Raw genomic sequence first — 19,079 nt, 5'->3', positions numbered from 1 at the left:
TCAGGAAGATAATACCAAACTGTCTGTTAGGTTTACTGAGTAACAACAGTCAGGAAGATAATACCAAACTGTCAGTTAGGTTTACTGAGTAACAACAGTCAGGAAGATAATACCAAACTGTCTGTTAGGTTTACTGAGTAACAACAGTCATGAAGATAATACCAAACTGTCAGTTAGGTTTACTGAGTAACAACAGTCAGGAAGATAATACCAAACTGTCTGTTAGGTTTAATGAGTAACAACAGTCAGGAAGATAATACCAAACTGTCAGTTAGGTTTACTGAGTAACAACAGTCAGGAAGATAATGCCAAACTGTCTGTTAGGTTTACCGAGTAACAACAGTCAGGAAGACAATACCAAACTGTCTGTTAGGTTTACTGAGTAACAACAGTCAGGAAGATAATACCAAACTGTCAGTTAGGTTTACTGAGTAACAACAGCCGGGAAGATAATACCAAACTGTCAGTTAGGTTTACTGAGTAACAACAGTCAGGAAGATAATACCAAACTGTCTGTTAGGTTTACTGAGTAACAACAGTCATGAAGATAATACCAAACTGTCTGTTAGGTTTACTGAGTAACAACAGTCATGAAGATAATACCAAACTGTCTGTTAGGTTTACTGAGTAACAACAGTCAGGAAGACAATACCAAACTGTCAGTTAGGTTTAATGAGTAACAACAGTCAGGAAGACAATACCAAACTGTCTGTTAGGTTTACTGAGTAACAACAGTCAGGAAGATAATACCAAACTGTCTGTTAGGTTTACTGAGTAACAACAGTCAGGAAGATAATACCAAACTGTCAGTTAGGTTTACTGAGTAACAACAGTCAGGAAGATAATACCAAACTGTCAGTTAGGTTTACTGAGTAACAACAGTCAGGAAGACAATACCAAACTGTCTGTTAGGTTTACTGAGTAACAACAGTCAGGAAGACAATACCAAACCTAAGGACTGTTCTTTCCTTTTCAGACATTGAAAGTGATTTTTGTTGAAATGGTCATGCTATGGGAAAAAATGGGCCATATAATCAGATTCTTATGAGGTTTTTAGTCTTATTTTAGGGTTAGGATAAGGTTGTGGTTATGGTAATGTTGTGGTTAGGGTTAGGATAAGGTTGTGGTTATGGTAATGTTGTGGTTAGGGTTAGGATAATGTTGTGGTTAGGGTTAAGATAAGGTTGTGGTTATGGTTAAGATAAGGTTGTGGTTATGATAATGTTGTGGTTAGGGTTAAGGTAAGGTTGTGGTTATGGTAATGTTGTGGTTAGGGTTAGGATAAGGTTGTGGTTATGGTAATGTTGTGGTTAGGGTTGGGATAAGGTTGTGGTTAGGGTTAGGATAAGGTTGTGGTTATGGTAATGTTGTAGTTAAGGTTAGGATAAGGTTGTGGTTATGGTAATGTTGTGGTTAAGGTAATGTTGTGGTTAGGGTTAGGATAAGGTTGTGGTTATGGTAATGTTCTGGTTAGGGCTGGGATAAGGTTGTGGTTAGGGTTAGGATAAGGTTGTGATTATGGTAATGTTGTGGTTATGGGAACGTTGTGGTTAGGGTTAGGATAAGGTTGTGGTTAGGGTTAGGATAAGGTTGTGGTTAGGGTTAGGATAAGGTTGTGGTTATGGTAATGTTGTGGTTAAGGTAATGTTGTAGTTAGGGTTAGGATAAGGTTGTGGTTAGGGTTAGGATAAGGTTAGGGTTAGGATAAGGTTGTGGTTATGGTAATGGTGTGGTTAAGGTAATGTTGTAGTTAGGGTTTGGGTAAGGTTGTGGTTAGCTTAGATTAGGCAGCCTACTGGTGATAAGGAAAGCCTCATACTTCAGTTGTTTGTAGCATGGTCAGATGGTGAGTCTCTCCAGACAGGCTGCTACATAGCGGGAGATTTGGTTCTGGGTTCCAAACCAACATATTTCTCTGCATTTCTCCTGTCCCCCCATCCCTCCCTCTCTCTTCAGGTTTCAACGTGAATCACTTGGATATTGCCCCCCGCTATGCCAGCATTTTGATGGGCATTTCCAACGGAGTGGGCACCTTGTCGGGAATGGTGTGCCCTCTTATAGTGGGCGCCATGACCAAACACAAGGTACCAAGACACACAGCGCTCTGTTCAATCGAACTGGCATTACATTTAGCCAGTTACATGGAGGTGAATTAAGACACACAGAGCTCTGTTCAATCAAACTGGCATTACATTTAACCAGTTACATGGAGGTGAATTAAGACACACAGAGCTCTGTTCAATCAAACTGGCATTACATTTAGCCAGTTACATGGAGGTGAATTAAGACACACAGAGCTCTGTTCAATCGAACTGGCATTACATTTAGCCAGTTACATGGAGGTGAATTAAGACACACAGAGCTCTGTTCAATCAAACTGGCATTACATTTAGCCAGTTACATGGAGGTGAATTAAGACACACAGAGCTCTGTTCAATCAAACTGGCATTACATTTAACCAGTTACATGGAGGTGAATTAAGACACACAGAGCTCTGTTCAATCAAACTGGCATTACATTTAGCCAGTTACATGGAGGTGAATTAAGACACACAGAGCTCTGTTCAATCAAACTGGCATTACATTTAGCCAGTTACATGGAGGTGAATTAAGACACACAGAGCTCTGTTCAATCGAACTGGCATTACATTTAACCAGTTACATGGAGGTGAATTAAGACACACAGAGCTCTGTTCAATCAAACTGGCATTACATTTAACCAGTTACATGGAGGTGAATTACCAAGACACACAGAGCTCTGTTCAATCAAACTGGCATTACATTTAGCCAGTTACATGGAGGTGAATTAAGACACACAGAGCTCTGTTCAATCAAACTGGCATTACATTTAGCCAGTTACATGGAGGTGAATTAAGACACACAGAGCTCTGTTCAATCGAACTGGCATTACATTTAACCAGTTACATGGAGGGGAATTACCAAGACACACAGAGCTCTGTTCAATCAAACTGGCATTACATTTAACCAGTTACATGGAGGTGAATTAAGACACACAGAGCTCTGTTCAATCAAACTGGCATTACATTTAGCCAGTTACATGGAGGTGAATTAAGACACACAGAGCTCTGTTCAATCAAACTGGCATTACATTTAGCCAGTTACATGGAGGTGAATTAAGACACACAGAGCTCTGTTCAATCAAACTGGCATTACATTTAACCAGTTACATGGAGGTGAATTACCAAGACACACAGAGCTCTGTTCAATCAAACTGGCATTACATTTAACCAGTTACATGGAGGTGAATTAAGACACACAGCGCTCTGTTCAATCGAACTGGCATTACATTTAGCCAGTTACATGGAGGTGAATTAAGACACACAGAGCTCTGTTCAATCAAACTGGCATTACATTTAGCCAGTTACATGTAGGAGCAGTTTCCCAGACACAGATTAAGCCTAGTCCTGGACTAACATGTAGGCAGGTCCCAGATCGGTCTGTGCTTTACCTACTTCATTGTCATTGTCAAGACAATTCCATGAGTTGTCGGCAAGACAGCAGAAAAAGACTGAAATGAAATTTCAATGGACATGATTTAATGAGAATGGTTTTTACTCCAGGACAAGGCATTAGGTCTAATCATAAACTGCTTGTAAACTATTCAGCTGTCCAGAATTTGTCAACATGATGGTTCTAACATGTTTCTATTTCCATAATTCCCGACCTTAAAACCTCTTCTCTCTCTCTCTCTCTCAGACACGTGAAGATTGGCAGGGTGTCTTCCTCATTGCTTCAGTTGTTCACTATGGTGGAGTGATTTTCTATGGTATGTGTTTATGTGTTGGTTCCTGTGTGAAGCTCCAGTCAGTCCTTCAATGAACCTATAGTTCAGGGAGTCTTTGTGAATTGTATACAAATGGTTAATTTCATCAACAAACCACGTGTGAGGGGTTTCTAAATCACATGACTCCTATGTGAATCGCAATTAAATGATGTGTAAAATACTGGGAATCCAGTTCCAATTTAGTGTGAACCACAAATGAATCGACTGTGGCTCATGTAAATCACCAATATACGAATGAATGCAACTTGAGTTCTGCCGAAATCGCATTTGAATCCAAGATGAATGACTGATATAAATCCTTCACCAAATCAATCATGTGTGAACCCTAAAGGAAATTCAGAATGAATTAAATTAAAAAATCATGTTTGAAACTAATTGCGTGATTTCAATCACAATTGAGAATGTGATTACTTATTTGAATTCACTTTGCCACATAAAGTATTAATCACATCGTAGCAAAAGGTTTTGCTAACCTTTCTAATTGGACAAGCTCAGTTAGTCCCTTTCTGTTTCCATCAGTTTTCTTCCAATTGGTGCCTTATGAATAGACCGAGGTGTGAATCTAATGTGACCCAAACCTGATTCTGAATTATCCTCCTGGCTCTTTCCCAGGAATCTTTGCGTCAGGGGAGAAGCAGCCGTGGGCGGACCAGGAGGACACCAGCGATGAGAAGTGTGGCATCATCGACGAGGACGAACTGGCCAATGAGACGGAAGAGATGTACCGCACTGGCGGAGGGGGGCAGTACGGAGCCATGAGCCAGCCAACAGCGGGCCCCAACGGAGGAGGGGGTGCTGGAGGGGGGGCAGGGTGGGTCCAGGACTGGGAGAAGACGGAGGAATATGTTCAACCTCCGGGATACAACCAGTAACTCTACGGAGGGGAGGGAGAGAGGGAGCTCACATAATGCCCTATTCAGACTTGAGATAAGTTGACTAAACGTGGACCTTAGTCTAAAAAGGCTGACTTAAGTCCATGTTAAGTATACTGTCCCTTTCTCAAGTCTGAAGAGAGGGGAGATAGGGAAGAGAGGGGAGATCGGGAAGAAAGGGGAGATAGGGGAGATGGGGAAGAGAGGGGAGATAGGGAAGAGAGGGGAGATAGGGAAGAGAGAGAGAGGTGAAATAAGAAAGGGCAGATGTTTTGGAAAATGACATGTAGTGAGGGAAGATAGAGGGTTAGCAAATTGTCATAGGTGTGTTTTTGTATATACGTACATTTACACATGTGGGACATTATATGAATTGTATGCATTTGAATAAGTGTGTGTGTGTGTGTGTGTGTGTGTGTGTGTGTATGTGTGTGTGTGTGTGTGTGTGTGCGCGCGTGTGCGTGCGTGCGTGCATGAACATTTTGCCTGTTGAACCTGAAACTCTAATTGGATCACTGTTGCTCACTCATCAGTTGAGTTTAATTTACATGTAATTTACTTTCAAACGAATAATTCTCCATGAGCTGTCTGTCGGCTTTGTGAGTGTCTCTGGAAATCAAATTTAAGTGTCTCGTTTTTGAAAAGCTTGTTGTTTATAAGCATGGGTGGTATGGATGACTGCGACTCGGCCCAATGCTTATTTTCAGTTGCTACTGGCCTATGTTGCACACAGCAGTCCAATGTTTCTAGCATCGGCAAAGTGGGCATTATATCCATGAGAAAGGGCCATGGGTTACTCCACTGAATCTTGTCAGAGAGCAGTTAAATGGTGCTCCAGAATTCTGTCATTATTGTCATATTACCCTCTCAGTATTTTAGGCATTTTGCCAAAATCACTGAATGCACTTATATGTAGAAGTCAATATTTACTGTATGTAGGCTACTGTTCCTTTCTATATACGTTTCTATGTATTAGACAGTATTCTCCCGAAGTGTGTGTGTGTGTGTGTGTGTGTGTGTGTGTGTGTGTGTGTGTGTGTGTGTGTGTGTGTGTGTGTGTGTGTGTGTGTGTGTGTGTGTCTCTGTGTGTGTGTGTGTGTGTGTGTGTGTGTGTGTGTGTGTGTGTGTCGGGTGCAGGTGCTGGAACATTGTGCGGTGAGCATGCTGTAATGATGGTTTCATGGGTGCAGTGAGTGCACCACACAACGTGTCCATGTGTCCACGTGTGACAAGAGAAGTAATGATGACGTAGGATGTCAATGTGTGAACACACGCTGCTTTATTATTTCATTTGATGAAACTTGTCGGCCTGTCAGGGAATGACTGACTGTTGGTGAATTGTGTGTTAACCTTTTGTGCAGTGATGGAAAACATGTGCGGTTGCCATTGCACCACAGCGTGCAATGTGTGTCTAGTACTGGTCTTTAGCAATATGAACTGTATCTTCAGGTGTGTGTGTTCTGTCATACTATACAGTGTATGTGTGCGAGGCTAAGGGGGACTGTATGCTTCACGTGTCCTGAACAGAACATTTGAGCAACCAATCCTGGACTTGTTACTCTAGTTGTTGTTGTTGTTGTTTTTCTGTTGATTTCTTTTGTCTCTTGGATTCTTACTTTCCTGTTTCCATGTTCTCCTCCGTCTTGTTGAAACGTACCTGTGGGGATACAACATGTGAAAACACATACAGACATATACATACAAAAACACACAACAAATATGACATGTATGAAATATGTATATGTGTAAAATAAAAGGTGTATATAAAATGGTCTCATCGTTATTAGTCATATAGCATATATACATATATATAACCATCGTTATTAGTCATATAGCATATATACATATATATAACATGGTCTCATCGTTATTAGTCATATAGCATATATACATATATATATAACCATTGTTATTAGTCATATAGCATATATACATATATATAACCATCGTTATTAGTCATATAGCATATATACATATATATATAACCATTGTTATTAGTCATATAGCATATATACATATATATAACCATTGTTATTAGTCATATAGCATATATACATATATATAACATGGTCTCATCGTTATTAGTCATATAGCATATATACATATATATAACCATCGTTATTAGTCATATAGCATATATACATATATATAACCATCGTTATTAGTCATATAGCATATATACATATATATAACCATCGTTATTAGTCATATAGCATATATACATATATATAACCATCGTTATTAGTCATATAGCATATATACATATATATAACCATCGTTATTAGTCATATAGCATATATACATATATATAACCATCGTTATTAGTCATATAGCATATATACATATATATAACCATCATTATTAGTCATATAGCATATATACATATATATAACCATCGTTATTAGTCATATAGCATATATACATATATATATAACATGGTCTCATCGTTATTAGTCATATAGCATATATACATATATATAACCATCGTTATTAGTCATATAGCATATATACATATATATATAACATGGTCTCATCGTTATTAGTCATATAGCATATATACATATATATAACCATCATTATTAGTCATATAGCATATATACATATATATAACCATCATTATTAGTCATATAGCATATATACATATATATAACCATCGTTATTAGTCACATAGCATATATACATATATATAACCATCGTTATTAGTCATATAGCATATATACACATATATAACCATCGTTATTAGTCATATAGCATATATACATATATATAACCATCGTTATTAGTCATATAGCATATATACATATATATAACCATCGTTATTAGTCACATAGCATATATACATATATATAACCATCGTTATTAGTCATATAGCATATATACATATATATAACATGGTCTCATCGTTATTACACCCCTGTTGTCATTACTGTTTACAATCGATCCATAGTTCTGGTTTTATCCCTTTCTAAGTTTACAATAGCATATTGGTTACAGTAGTCGTATAGCACTGGTACATTTTAGTAAATACAGCGATTGGTATTGTAAGAGCACAAGGAATGTGTAACTTTTTACATAATATTCACATTCATATTCCCAATGTTCTCTCTCTCTCTCTCTCTCTCTCTCTCTCTCTCTCTCTCTCTCTCTCTCTCTCTCCTCCATGACAGATGGATGCTGGATTATCTCTGTGATTTTAGGCAAAGATTAGTGAGAAGAGCAGATGCACTCAGTAGGAGAGAGAGAGAGAGAGAGAGAGAGAGAGAGAGAGAGAGAGAGAGAGAGAGAGAGAGAGAAATGGGGCAGGATGCAGGGGATTGGCTATAGCCTAGGTTATGGCAGGGAGGTGAGGGGGAGAGACTGGTGTGTGTGTGTGTGTGTGTGTGTGTGTGTGTGTGTGTGTGTGTGTGTGTGCGCGCGCGCTTCCCTAAATCCTTAGTGAGCTGTAACACAGTTTGATCCATCACTGTCAGGGTTCCACTACTGACCTTTACAGCACCAATCCTCTCTTTAACGAATGCAGTTCGATACTTACAGCAAACCCAATAGAGATTAAGGTATTCCATTAAGTTTTATTTCCCAATATTATCCTCAACCAATTTGTCAGTTTGAATATCGTTTTTTAAGGAAACCCCATAAAATTGGGCCATCAACCTTGTGCTTGAAACGTGTCAATCGCCTGCAATGAACAAAGCGATCTTGACTGTGTGTCTGTTTTTCACAGACATCTAAATATTGTATACTTTGGTCGGGAGCGGTTAGCTCTTTTTACAGCCTTTCGGTTGGTTAGCCGCTAGTACAGTGATTCCATCTAGTGGTCAAATTATCTCCGCACACTCAACAACCCAAATAATCGAGCCAATCAGACTCGAGTGCGCTCTTTCCAAACCTCCCTGCAGCAATGTCTTTGATTGGTTAATCTTCGTACAAAGGCGGGACTATCAAGGCGTTGAGAGCATGCGATTTATTTTTTCGGACACGACCAATGAGGCTTTCAGTCGGTTCCTGATTGGTCAGTTTCTGATTTGAAGGCGGGTATAACCGGAAGTAGAACGAAAGCCCCATTCTGGTTAGGTTACTCTACTGTCTGTCTATTTCACCACAATGGTATTGGCTGTTAAATCAATACCATTGATTGCTTTTGCCGTGAAAGCCTTACCCCTTTTCAACCACAATGGAGTCTAGAGAGATTTACTCCCCTACTACTAATTCTTACCTTTAAATTAAATCGGGTTATATTCAGCCTATATTTCCCGTTCATTGCCAACAGTGATTTATCATATTTGTGGCTCAATTGCGGCAAAAATTGCAGTTTCTAAAAGCATATATTTGTTCTTAGCTGGCTTCAATCAGGAAATTGTTTCAGGCTATGTAGCACTAATCTCATTTTGTCATTCAAACGCTGCATTTTTGTTTGGTAAAAAAAGACCAACCAAATTAAGGTAAGCGCTCTGTTTTTTGTCAATTTCCTCATGCAATAGGCCTACATTATTATCGCAGAAATGCAGTGATTGTATTCTGCCTAGTGTGTCATATACCGCAGTCTGTAGGTTATGCTATGCTAGCTAACGTTAGCCCCCATACAAATCTGGGTCAAATTAGAGCCGGCCTCTTTGCATGGTAGATTCCAGCATATTTTTGTAATGACCGCGAATAAAGATTGATATCCTGCAATGTTCAGACAATACTCCGGGCCGTAGGCTATTCCAAATCACTGAAAAAAGCATATTATGTGAACTTGTTGTTGGCTGTACTGTAGACACCACAGGTTTCCTCGTGCCTTTGTCTTACTAATGCATTGTTTTCAATTGAAATAGTATACAGAGCGTTTGCCTTTGGGGGATGCTCTTCACTCAAAAGGGGTCCCCCAAGTGTACAGAAATATTGTCTAGAATCTACCTAATTAGACAGAAAGACGAACACCTCATCACACTTGAACAGAAAGTATATAATTTGCCTAAAATGTTGGACTCATTTGGTTCAGAAATGAGTTATGAATTCGGGGACTAGCCCTGACTGGGACACAAACCTTGATCTAGAGACTGTCAAGTCAACACCTTATCCATTATGCAAAGAGGTCAGAATCTCTTGCTGAGGTTTGGTTAAGGTCTCTACATTACCACGTTCCTTCAGGAGAGTGTGACCCACGCTTCTCTATAACAAGTTCCTCTGGTGTACACCCCTCTCAGATGGCCTCACGGGTGCCATCCCACATCTGACACCAGTGTAGCCAATTGAGGGGGTAGCACCGACCAGGACTCAAATCTGGGTCCAGCTACTGTAAAGCCCAACACATGAATCATTACGGCAGGAGGTCCAAGTCTCTTTGAGGTCATTGGGTTAAGGTCTCTACAATGAACCATACAGTCAGGTGTAAATCTGACATGCACACACACAATTACACACACAGACATTTCTGAACTTATTTACAAGTAAGAAAACAGCTAGTACTTAAATCAGTTAACCCACTGTTCCTAGGCCGTCATTGAAAATAAGAATTTGTTCTTAACTGACTTGCCTAGTTAAAAAAAAATAATAATAATAGTAATTAATAAATGTACATGGATTCAACATTAAAAGCTACATTATGTAACTTTTTGGGCGACCCAACAATATATATAGAAATGGGAGTTATAGGTCTGTCATTCTCATTTAGTCTAAGTGGTACATCTGTTCCATGTGTGCTATTAAAGATGCAATATGCAGGAATCACTCTGCCACTTCCTGGTTGCTAAAATTCTAAATAGTTTCCCCAATTTCAGTGAATGTGACAAAACAAGCAGTCATTGTGTAGAGAACCATTGTACCGTCTAAACCGCTGTGAAATATATTTTCCATAAACAAAAGTATTGTATTTTCTATTACAAAAAATATTGTATTTTCAGCTGTTTTGAAGCTGGTGTAAGAAACCAAAAGAAGCAGAAACAAAACATAAGAACGGGACGCATAGTAATAGCTTACATAGAACAGATCTACCACGTAGACTTGCTTTCAATGAGAAGGACAGATCTATAACACACATTTCTATGTGAAGCTTTAATGGAAACACGTGTTTCTCTTTCTCCCGCTCTCTCTAGGCATGACTGAGTATAAGCTTGTTGTGGTGGGTGCTGGAGGTGTTGGGAAGAGTGCCTTAACTATCCAGCTCATCCAGAATCACTTTGTGGATGAATATGACCCCACCATCGAGGTGAGTTGCAGGTGTTTGTCTCTGTGTGACTCTTATTAAAGGGCAACTCCGCCACTTTTCCCCTTATATCTCCAGCACCAAACCAGTGTCTACATATATGAAAATGGCACATTGTTATGATCTGTAGTTAAAAAGTTTAAGAAGGGTTCCTCTAAAATGCTTCTGTGACATCACAGGGTAGAATTAAAAGTAAGAGAAACTGTGATTTTCAAAAACTGCAATGAGTTTCTAGCCAAAGGATGCTATTTCTTGCTCCCCACATCAACGTGAATGTCAGTGTTTGAAAATCATTTTTTGTCTTTACTTTTGATGTCATTTAAAAATTTTTTTTTTTTTTTTTATGTAGAAATGAGCCGTTTCCACATATATGGACACTGGTTTGGTGATGGAAATAATGAATAGGAGGTTAGAAAGTTGTGGAGTTGCCATTTAATAGTCAGTTAATTCGATTGAAATCGTCTGCTTCAAAAGTAGCAAACCACTATATGGAGTCTATGTAGATTCTATTCTATAATATCTATCCACAGTCTCCTGATCATTAGGATAAGTGTTGCCGCTAGCTAAATGGTTAGAATGATTTACAGAGTGGTTCTGTAAGCTATGAGGGTGGCAAAGGGGAGGGGTTATTACTTTCCAAACATTGTTACCATCATGCTTTCCAATCCATTCAGATTCACACCAGTACCTATGGGTAGGTGGTAGGAGTCTATTAGAAATTGGCACCTGTTGTCTCTGGATAATGTTCATTTGGGCAGCGGTTCCCAAATCCAGTCCTCGAGTACGCCCAACAGTACATGTTTTTATTGTAGCCCCGGTGAAGCACACCTGATTCTAACTAGTCATCAGGCCCTCAATGAGTTGAATCAGGTCTGTTTGTCCAGGGCTACAAAAATGTGTTCAGATGTGGGTTTCTCCAGGACAGGAGTTGGGACCCACTGCATTAGAGCAACAGGAAAAAAATACAGTTTTGCAATGGAAAACAAAAATAAACATTTTCTCATTGGACAAGTCCAGGTAGTCCCTCCCTGTTTCTGCTTGTTTCCTTCCATTTGGTGCCGAATGAACACACCCCTATTTTAGGACTTGTACTAGGTTGAATATACCCAGGTTAGCAAAACCTAATAATTCCATGTGGAAGCTTCTGAAAATTAACAGATTCCCAGCGGTGTTGCTTAATAGCATCGCTGGTCCCATTGTTTTGAATTCCTCCTAATTTATGCTAAGAGTTCTAGGATATTAGAATCCTGTTCTTAAGCTTTATGTTCAATCTAGGACTCGTACAGGAAGCAGGTGGTGATTGACGGAGAGACGTGTCTGCTGGACATCCTGGACACAGCAGGTCAGGAGGAGTACAGCGCCATGAGGGACCAGTACATGAGGACAGGCGAAGGCTTCCTTTGTGTGTTCGCCATCAACAACATCAAGTCCTTTGAGGACGTTCACCTGTACAGGTACTGACTGACTGTCCGTCACAGTGTCTGCTGTCCGACACCTGGAGTGTATTCATTATTAGCAGACCGTAGTGAAACGTTTGGCCTGTTTGTGAAAAGTTTTGCAACGGAAACCGTTTACACTAGGAAGCAAACAGAAGGAAACTGGGAGGGACCTACTTGAATTTGTCCAATATAAACTCTAGTTTCCATTGCAAAATGGTTTCCGTTTGGAGTAAACTATTTCCGTTGCAAAATGCTTTCCGTTTGGAGTAAACTATTTCCGTTGCAAAATGTTCCGCCACAGACCAAAGGTTTTGCGACTACTGAATACAACGCTGTGGAGTCATTATCATGTTCCATTAGCATGCATTATTTTCCCTGTTGTCAGACTCCGTTAGGCATCACGCCCCAATTAAGGCCCAACTCTAAATGTGGAACAACAGCTAAACAGCGTTCCCACTACTTGGTTTGCTTTAAGTAGCTTGGTCACGAAAATCAGAAAAGCAATCAAAAAAATAGTTCACCTTTGATCTTTGGATGTTTTCACACGAGACTCCCAGTTACACAACAAATGTTCCTTTTGTTCCATAAAGATTATTTTTATACCCAAAATACAGATGTTTGTTTGTCGCGTTATGTTCAGAAATCCACAGGAAAGAGCGGTCACGACAACGCAGAGGTATATTCCAAATAGTATCCATAATGTCCACAGTAACATGTCAAGCGTTTTTTATAATCAATCCTCATGTTGTTTTTAAAATATATATTTGATAATATATCAACAGAGTGTGTAGGTTTTTCAATAACAGCGGGAGGAACAATGGCGGCTTTACTCAGTTGCGCAAAACTCACTCGGAGCCCCCACCTATCCACTCACGCAATGTGATCCTTCACGCTCATCTTTCAAAATAAAAGCCTGAAACTATGTCTAAAGACTGTTGACACCTTAGGGAAGCCATAGAAAGGGGAATCTGGTTGATATCCCTTTAAATGGAGGATAGGCATGCATAGGAACGGAGAGGTTTCAAAATAAGAGGCACTTCCTGATTGGATTTTCCTCAGGCTTTCGCCTGCTATATCAGTTCTGTTATACTCACAGACAATATTTTTACAGTTTTGGAAACTTTAGAGTTTTCCATCCTAATCTGATTCTAGTTTCTGGGGCTGAGAAATAGGTTGTTTCAAATGGTATGTTTTTTTAGCCAAAAACTAAAATACTGCCCCCTACACACAAAAGGTTAAAGCTGAGGGATGGGACTGGATATCTGTAGCCACTCAAATGTATAGATGGCTCTATGAATGCAAGGACTGACGGTCCATGAAGTCAACGTGATCATTTGAACCATGTGGGTTCCCGTCCGGCCGGGCGGACATGGAGGAACTGCGTTGTCACTGACAATGGAGACGAGGCTTTGGAATTGGAAGTATATTTAATGTTTTTTGTCATGTCCATTTGTTTGGCACATGACTCTACCTCTTGGTCCTATTCTTCCTTTCCACTTCTCCGTCCTTTTTTCTCCTCCTCAGAGAACAGATCAACAGGGTGAAGGACAGTGACAGTGTGCCTATGGTGCTGGTGGGGAACAAGAGTGACCTGGGGAGTCGGAGCGTGGAGAGCAGGCAAGCTCAGGAGCTGGCCCGCGGCTATGGTGTGCCCTTCGTGGAGACCTCTGCCAAAACCAGACAGGTGGGTTTTCCAGCCAGGGGAACGACACGGGGGAGCGACACGGGGGAGCAGTAGGAATGGACCAGCTACACTGGAAGCAGAACTTTTAGCAGCACGTGATCCACTTCATCACGTGTTCACAGGCGGGAATGTTGAAATAGAACCAGACGCTGAGCAGCGCCTCGCTCTCCTACTTCTTGTAGCAGGCCTGTTAGGCCTCAAACTGGACAAATCTAAACAAACTTTATTTGTCACATGCGCCGAATACAAGTGTAGACCTTACCGTGAAATGTTTACTTACAAGCCTTTAACCAACAGTGCAGTTCAAGAAAAGCTAAGAAAATATTTACCAAATAAACTAAAGTTAAATTTTTTTATACAAAGTAACACTATAACATAACAATAACGAGGCTATATAAAGGGGGTACCGGTACCGAGTCAGTGTGCGGGTGTACAGGTTAGAGGTCATTTGTACATGTAGGTAGTCCGGTGGCCATTTGATTAATTGTTCAGCAGTTTTATGGCTTGGGAGTAGAAGCTGTTAAGGAGTGTTTTGGTCCTAAACAGGGAGGGTCAGAGGAGATGTGTTGTCCTGACAGACTCCTGTGTCTTAACTGTTCTGTGTCTTAACTGTTGTGTGTATCATTTGAATAAACTCAACAGACTCACTAAAGGTATTGGGTAACATAACACATTTATACACAGCTGTCGTGTCAGTATTTGAGGGCACAAATGGGATAACTTTGATATTGGATACCTTCAGGTAGCACTCTTCTATTCTACTCGTTTGCTCTGTTGAGTCTACTGAAGGCGACCAAGCTGCATTCCATCACGCTTCATCTGAGTGTAAAGTTTCTGCTTTTTGCGTCTTTGTTTCAGGGCGTGGAGGAGGCGTTCTACTCTCTAGTCAGAGAGATCAGGAGGTATAAGGAAACCAACCGCAGCAACAAGAAGAGCAAGAAGAGCACTCAGAGACGTTGCACCATTCTATAACACCACACTGCACATAGCCCATAACCCCCCCCAACACACTGCAGTTCCTTTACCACATGGGAGACGTATTGACAGGGGATCTGGAATGGTGAACGCATCAAGTTCCACTTTCTGTCATTAGTGTCGTTACCGCAGTAACGGAAACTTCACTTCCTGTTGCTTCTCATTGGCTGCTCCATTAGAATTGTGACTTCAGTTTATGCACGTTGTTTTCTGACAATTGTAACAAGAAACTAGAAGTTGTAGCGTTGAAGAGGGGATTTATAGATTGGGTTTAAAGCCGCCATCTTCGGTTGGTTTAAATATGAACGTCACTTTACTGCCCCTAGTGGTAAATATCTGAAGAGTAATGAATTGATTAATTAATGGTGCAAGTCGCATAGCTACACATTCCAAATGATCATCTTGTTTATTTTTTCACCCTAAGGGGGAAAAAATAGATGTTTGGTCTTTGCCAACGTGTTCTGCATTGCAAGAAGCTAGCCTACACTGGCTTTTCTTGCATTCCAAGGTAGTTTTCTCTTCAGTATTTACACAAGTGGCTATCTCTGTTATTGTTTTTTAAACGATTCAGCAGGGTTGTAATAGAGAAGGTATTTTGGTCCTCACTAGCCTCACTCTCACTTTCTGTATTTAAAAAAAATCCAATCACAGAGTCGAAGGCCACAACTTACTATTGTGTCATTAGGCAGCGTTTACATGGGCAGCTCAATTGGGATTATTTTTTTTTTTTCAATTATTGGCAAAAGAGCTGATCTGATTGGTCAAAAGACCAGTTAGTGAGGAAAATATCAGAATTAGGCTGCCTGTGTGAACACGGCCTTATACTGTTGCCATTTCTATAGGATCATGTCCAATTATTTAGGCTAGCTGTTCAGTGTCCTAGCTTGAGGTCCATTAAAGGTAAAGTTGTGCACATGAACATGTCTATTGTGACTTCTGATCGCCAGATTCCATTTTGATGTCCGTCGTGTGGTATTATTTCAGATACAAATTCTGGATGTGTTCCAATGTCCATGCTAGCATACTCCTTAGTGCATGCCCAATAGTTTCGTGCTAAGTGGCATGGTGGTTTAGTGGTCAAGAATTTGAGCTGAATGATCTCAGAACTCAATCGGCCTTTGCAAATGAGTAATGTGTAATTTGCTAATATCTCTAGCTTTACATTCTTAATAGCGGAAGCCAGGGACTTTTCCCCAAGAGGTTGAAATAATAGACCGTGTCAGAGAAAACGTGATTCTCTTCTGTGGAGATCGAAACAGCGTTCATTCTATACCATGTATTTCAATCTGCAACATTTGAATTACTTCAGTCTACAGGTATCTGAAATGTTAGACAAGAGAATCGGAGGACAAAAACAGGTATTTACACACACACTGAAAGGTGTCAGACCAACACTTTGAGTGAAAACATGCTGTTTTATTGGTTGGAATTATGCTAAATGTGGTCATTGGACACTTTCTAGTCTCATCCCAAATGACTGATGTAATATGTGGGCTGAGGTGAACCCACAATGACCCTGGTGTTGCCAGCAGGATGTGCAGAGGAAGAATCCCCCTAAAGATTCAGTAGTTACTGAGTGTAACCTATAGGTGTCTATGGTAGCGTTACATTGCCCAGGCCGGTGCAACAGTACTATTGTTCTAATGGTGTTACTCAACTCTCCGGGAGTGTAGTCTCTCATGCCCTCGCCCCCCTGTTGCACGTATTTGTTATAGCCCAGCACTAACACACTTGACGCAACCTCTCGAGCTTGTTGATCGTTGCAGCAGTTGTGCTACTGTAGTCTTGGACTAAAGTAAACAATTGTGCAACCCTTAGGGTCCTCAAACTCAACTCTGGACCTCGAAGCCGGTTCTACTGCAATTTTTCATTGTTGCCCTCTAATCAGGGACTGATTTAGACCTGGGACACCAGGTGGGTCCAACTAATTCAGGTAGAACAGGAAACCAGCAGGCTCTGGGCCTCGTAGGGTAAGAGTTGAGTACCCCCTGCCCTAGGGGGACCTGTGACGGAGTTGAGCAACACTGCTAGATTACATTCCACTTTGAGAGACTAGACAGCATACCGCCAGTTACTGAGTTGTATCGCCAGTTACTGAGTTGTATCGCCAGTTACTGAGTTGTACCGCCAGTTACTGGGTTGTGCCGCCAGTTACTGGGTTGTGCCGCCAGTTACTGGGTTGTGCCGCCAGTTACTGGGTTGTGCCGCCAGTTACTGGGTTGTGCCGCCAGTTACTGGGTTGTGCCGCCAGTTACTGGGTTGTGCCGCCAGTTACTGGGTTGTGCCGCCAGTTACTGGGTTGTGCCGCCAGTTACTGGGTTGGTGCCGCCAGTTACTGGGTTGGTGCCGCCAGTTACTGGGTTGGTGCCGCCAGTTACTGGGTTGGTGCCGCCAGTTACTGGGTTGGTGCCGCCAGTTACTGGGTTGGTGCCGCCAGTTACTGGGTTGGTGCCGCCAGTTACTGGGTTGGTGCCGCCAGTTACTGGGTTGGTGCCGCCAGTTACTGGGTTGGTGCCGCCAGTTACTGGGTTGGTGCCGCCAGTTACTGAGTTGGTACCGGCAGTTACTGAGTTGGTACCGGCAGTTACTGAGTTGGTACCGGCAGTTACTGGGTTGTGCCGCCAGTTACTGGGTTGTGCCGCCAGTTACTGGGTTGTGCCGCCAGTTACTGAGTTGGTACCGCCAGTTACTGGGTTGTACCACTCCTTCATACTCCTGGTCTAGTCACTTTAAGGTTGTTTCATAAATAAAGTGGCTTTTGGCTATTTGGACTTGTGTCTTTGTTTTTGGTGGAAACAAATTGAATAGAAAGACACTTATGGGCCCTCCTTTCTGTCAATCAGCTAGTATCAGCTACATTTATGCCTTTACTAGACTATGGGATGTTTTTTATATGAATGCTTCCGCTCAGTGTTTGAGATAAATTGACACCCTTTACCATGGTGCTTTGAGATTTATTTTAAACTGTAAAACCCTTACGCACCACTGTACTTTGTATACCAGGGTTGGCTGGCCTTCTCTAGTCACTCATAAGCTCAGTCACTGGTATACTTTTATTTACAAAGCCGTTTTGGGTTTACTACCTTTTTATTTGGGCATTTTTATTGTTCAGAAATGTGGTGGGAACTCTCTTTGTTCGCAGGACTTTATCCTGCTAACTGTTCCAAATGTCCGAACTGAATTTGGTAAAATGGCTTTTATGTACTCTGCGCAATCGTCTTGGAACGCCTTACAAAATACTTTTAAACTGGAATAACTTCCCATTGGTGTTTTTAAATCACTGATGAAGAATTTTGACTGACAGGTCAGGGAATCATTGTTTTTAATTTGCTGTTTTATGATTTTGATATAATCTTGTGGATTCTTTGGTTTTTACAAGATGACTTGTAGTTTTGCATGTTGTCTGTCTGTAATTGTGTAATGACTTGGTGCTGTCGATCTTGTCCAGGACGCTCTTGAAAAATATATTTCAAATCTCAATGAGCCCTTCCTGGATAAATCAAATATATCAGTGAGCAGGATCAAATGGAGGGAGACCGCACTCTAGTGGCACAATGGCTCTGCTTCTCTAGACGGAGTATCTGAGCGGAGCAAGGAGCGAGATTCCCGACATCTGGAGCGTCTGCCTTCTCGCCCGCTTCAATAACACTCCCAAGTTGCGCTCAGTACATGCTGAGCCCAGCATGCATTTGTAGTCTACTTGTGTGCTGCTATATCCCTTTGCTTTAGTAACTGTCATGGAGTTCACTAAATATTTTCATAAAGAAACTGATTAAACGCTAAAGCAAGGTGACTTACAAAAATGAGGATCAAAAGCAAGAGAGTGCTGTGACTTAGAATTAAATACAAATTAAACAAATGACTTAATGCCCTTAAAGTATGATGGTGTACTTACTACGTGCACATGCTTAAAGAAAGGAACGAGTTGGGTAGATAACTGTTATTGTAGCAAAATATTTAAACTAAAATTCAGATCCCTTAAACGTTTAGTTCGTTTTTGTTCTATTTATACAATAGCCCTGGCATATTCCCACGTTCAATTAGCTTTCCGTTTTGAATGGGTTATTTTGCCTAAAAACCTTTAGGCGTACCTAATAGAAAAACAAATATACAACTCTAAA

General features: G+C 40.8%; 2 protein-coding genes across 2 annotated transcripts in view; both read left to right on the top strand.

Annotated features, from left to right (window-relative positions):
- slc17a7a (solute carrier family 17 member 7a) overlaps positions 1-6,445 on the top strand; it is a 61,568-nt gene extending 55,123 nt beyond the window's left edge. Inside the window, exons 11-13 of the mRNA XM_036941900.2 lie at positions 1,957-2,084; positions 3,717-3,786; positions 4,417-6,445. Of these exons, the coding sequence (XP_036797795.1) occupies positions 1,957-2,084; positions 3,717-3,786; positions 4,417-4,676 (458 nt within the window). The 3' untranslated portion in view covers positions 4,677-6,445. The remainder of the gene's footprint in view (positions 1-1,956; positions 2,085-3,716; positions 3,787-4,416) is intronic.
- Positions 6,446-8,861: 2,416 nt separating this feature from the next.
- On the top strand, positions 8,862-17,720 carry p-ras (G-protein). Its single transcript, NM_001124705.1, is given in 6 exon segments — positions 8,862-9,115; positions 10,751-10,863; positions 12,136-12,314; positions 13,824-13,983; positions 14,842-17,023; positions 17,617-17,720. Coding segments are annotated over 4 exon segments (564 nt in total). The 5' UTR covers positions 8,862-9,115; positions 10,751-10,752; the 3' UTR covers positions 14,956-17,023; positions 17,617-17,720.
- Positions 17,721-19,079: the final 1,359 nt, after the last annotated feature.

The sequence above is a fragment of the Oncorhynchus mykiss genome, chromosome 13 (genome assembly GCF_057628025.1).
Source record: "Oncorhynchus mykiss isolate SJ-2025 chromosome 13, ASM5762802v1, whole genome shotgun sequence".
Taxonomy (NCBI): domain Eukaryota; kingdom Metazoa; phylum Chordata; class Actinopteri; order Salmoniformes; family Salmonidae; genus Oncorhynchus; species Oncorhynchus mykiss.
Note: the sequence above shows the minus strand (reverse complement) of the source record. Positions and strands in the feature narration are given on the sequence as shown.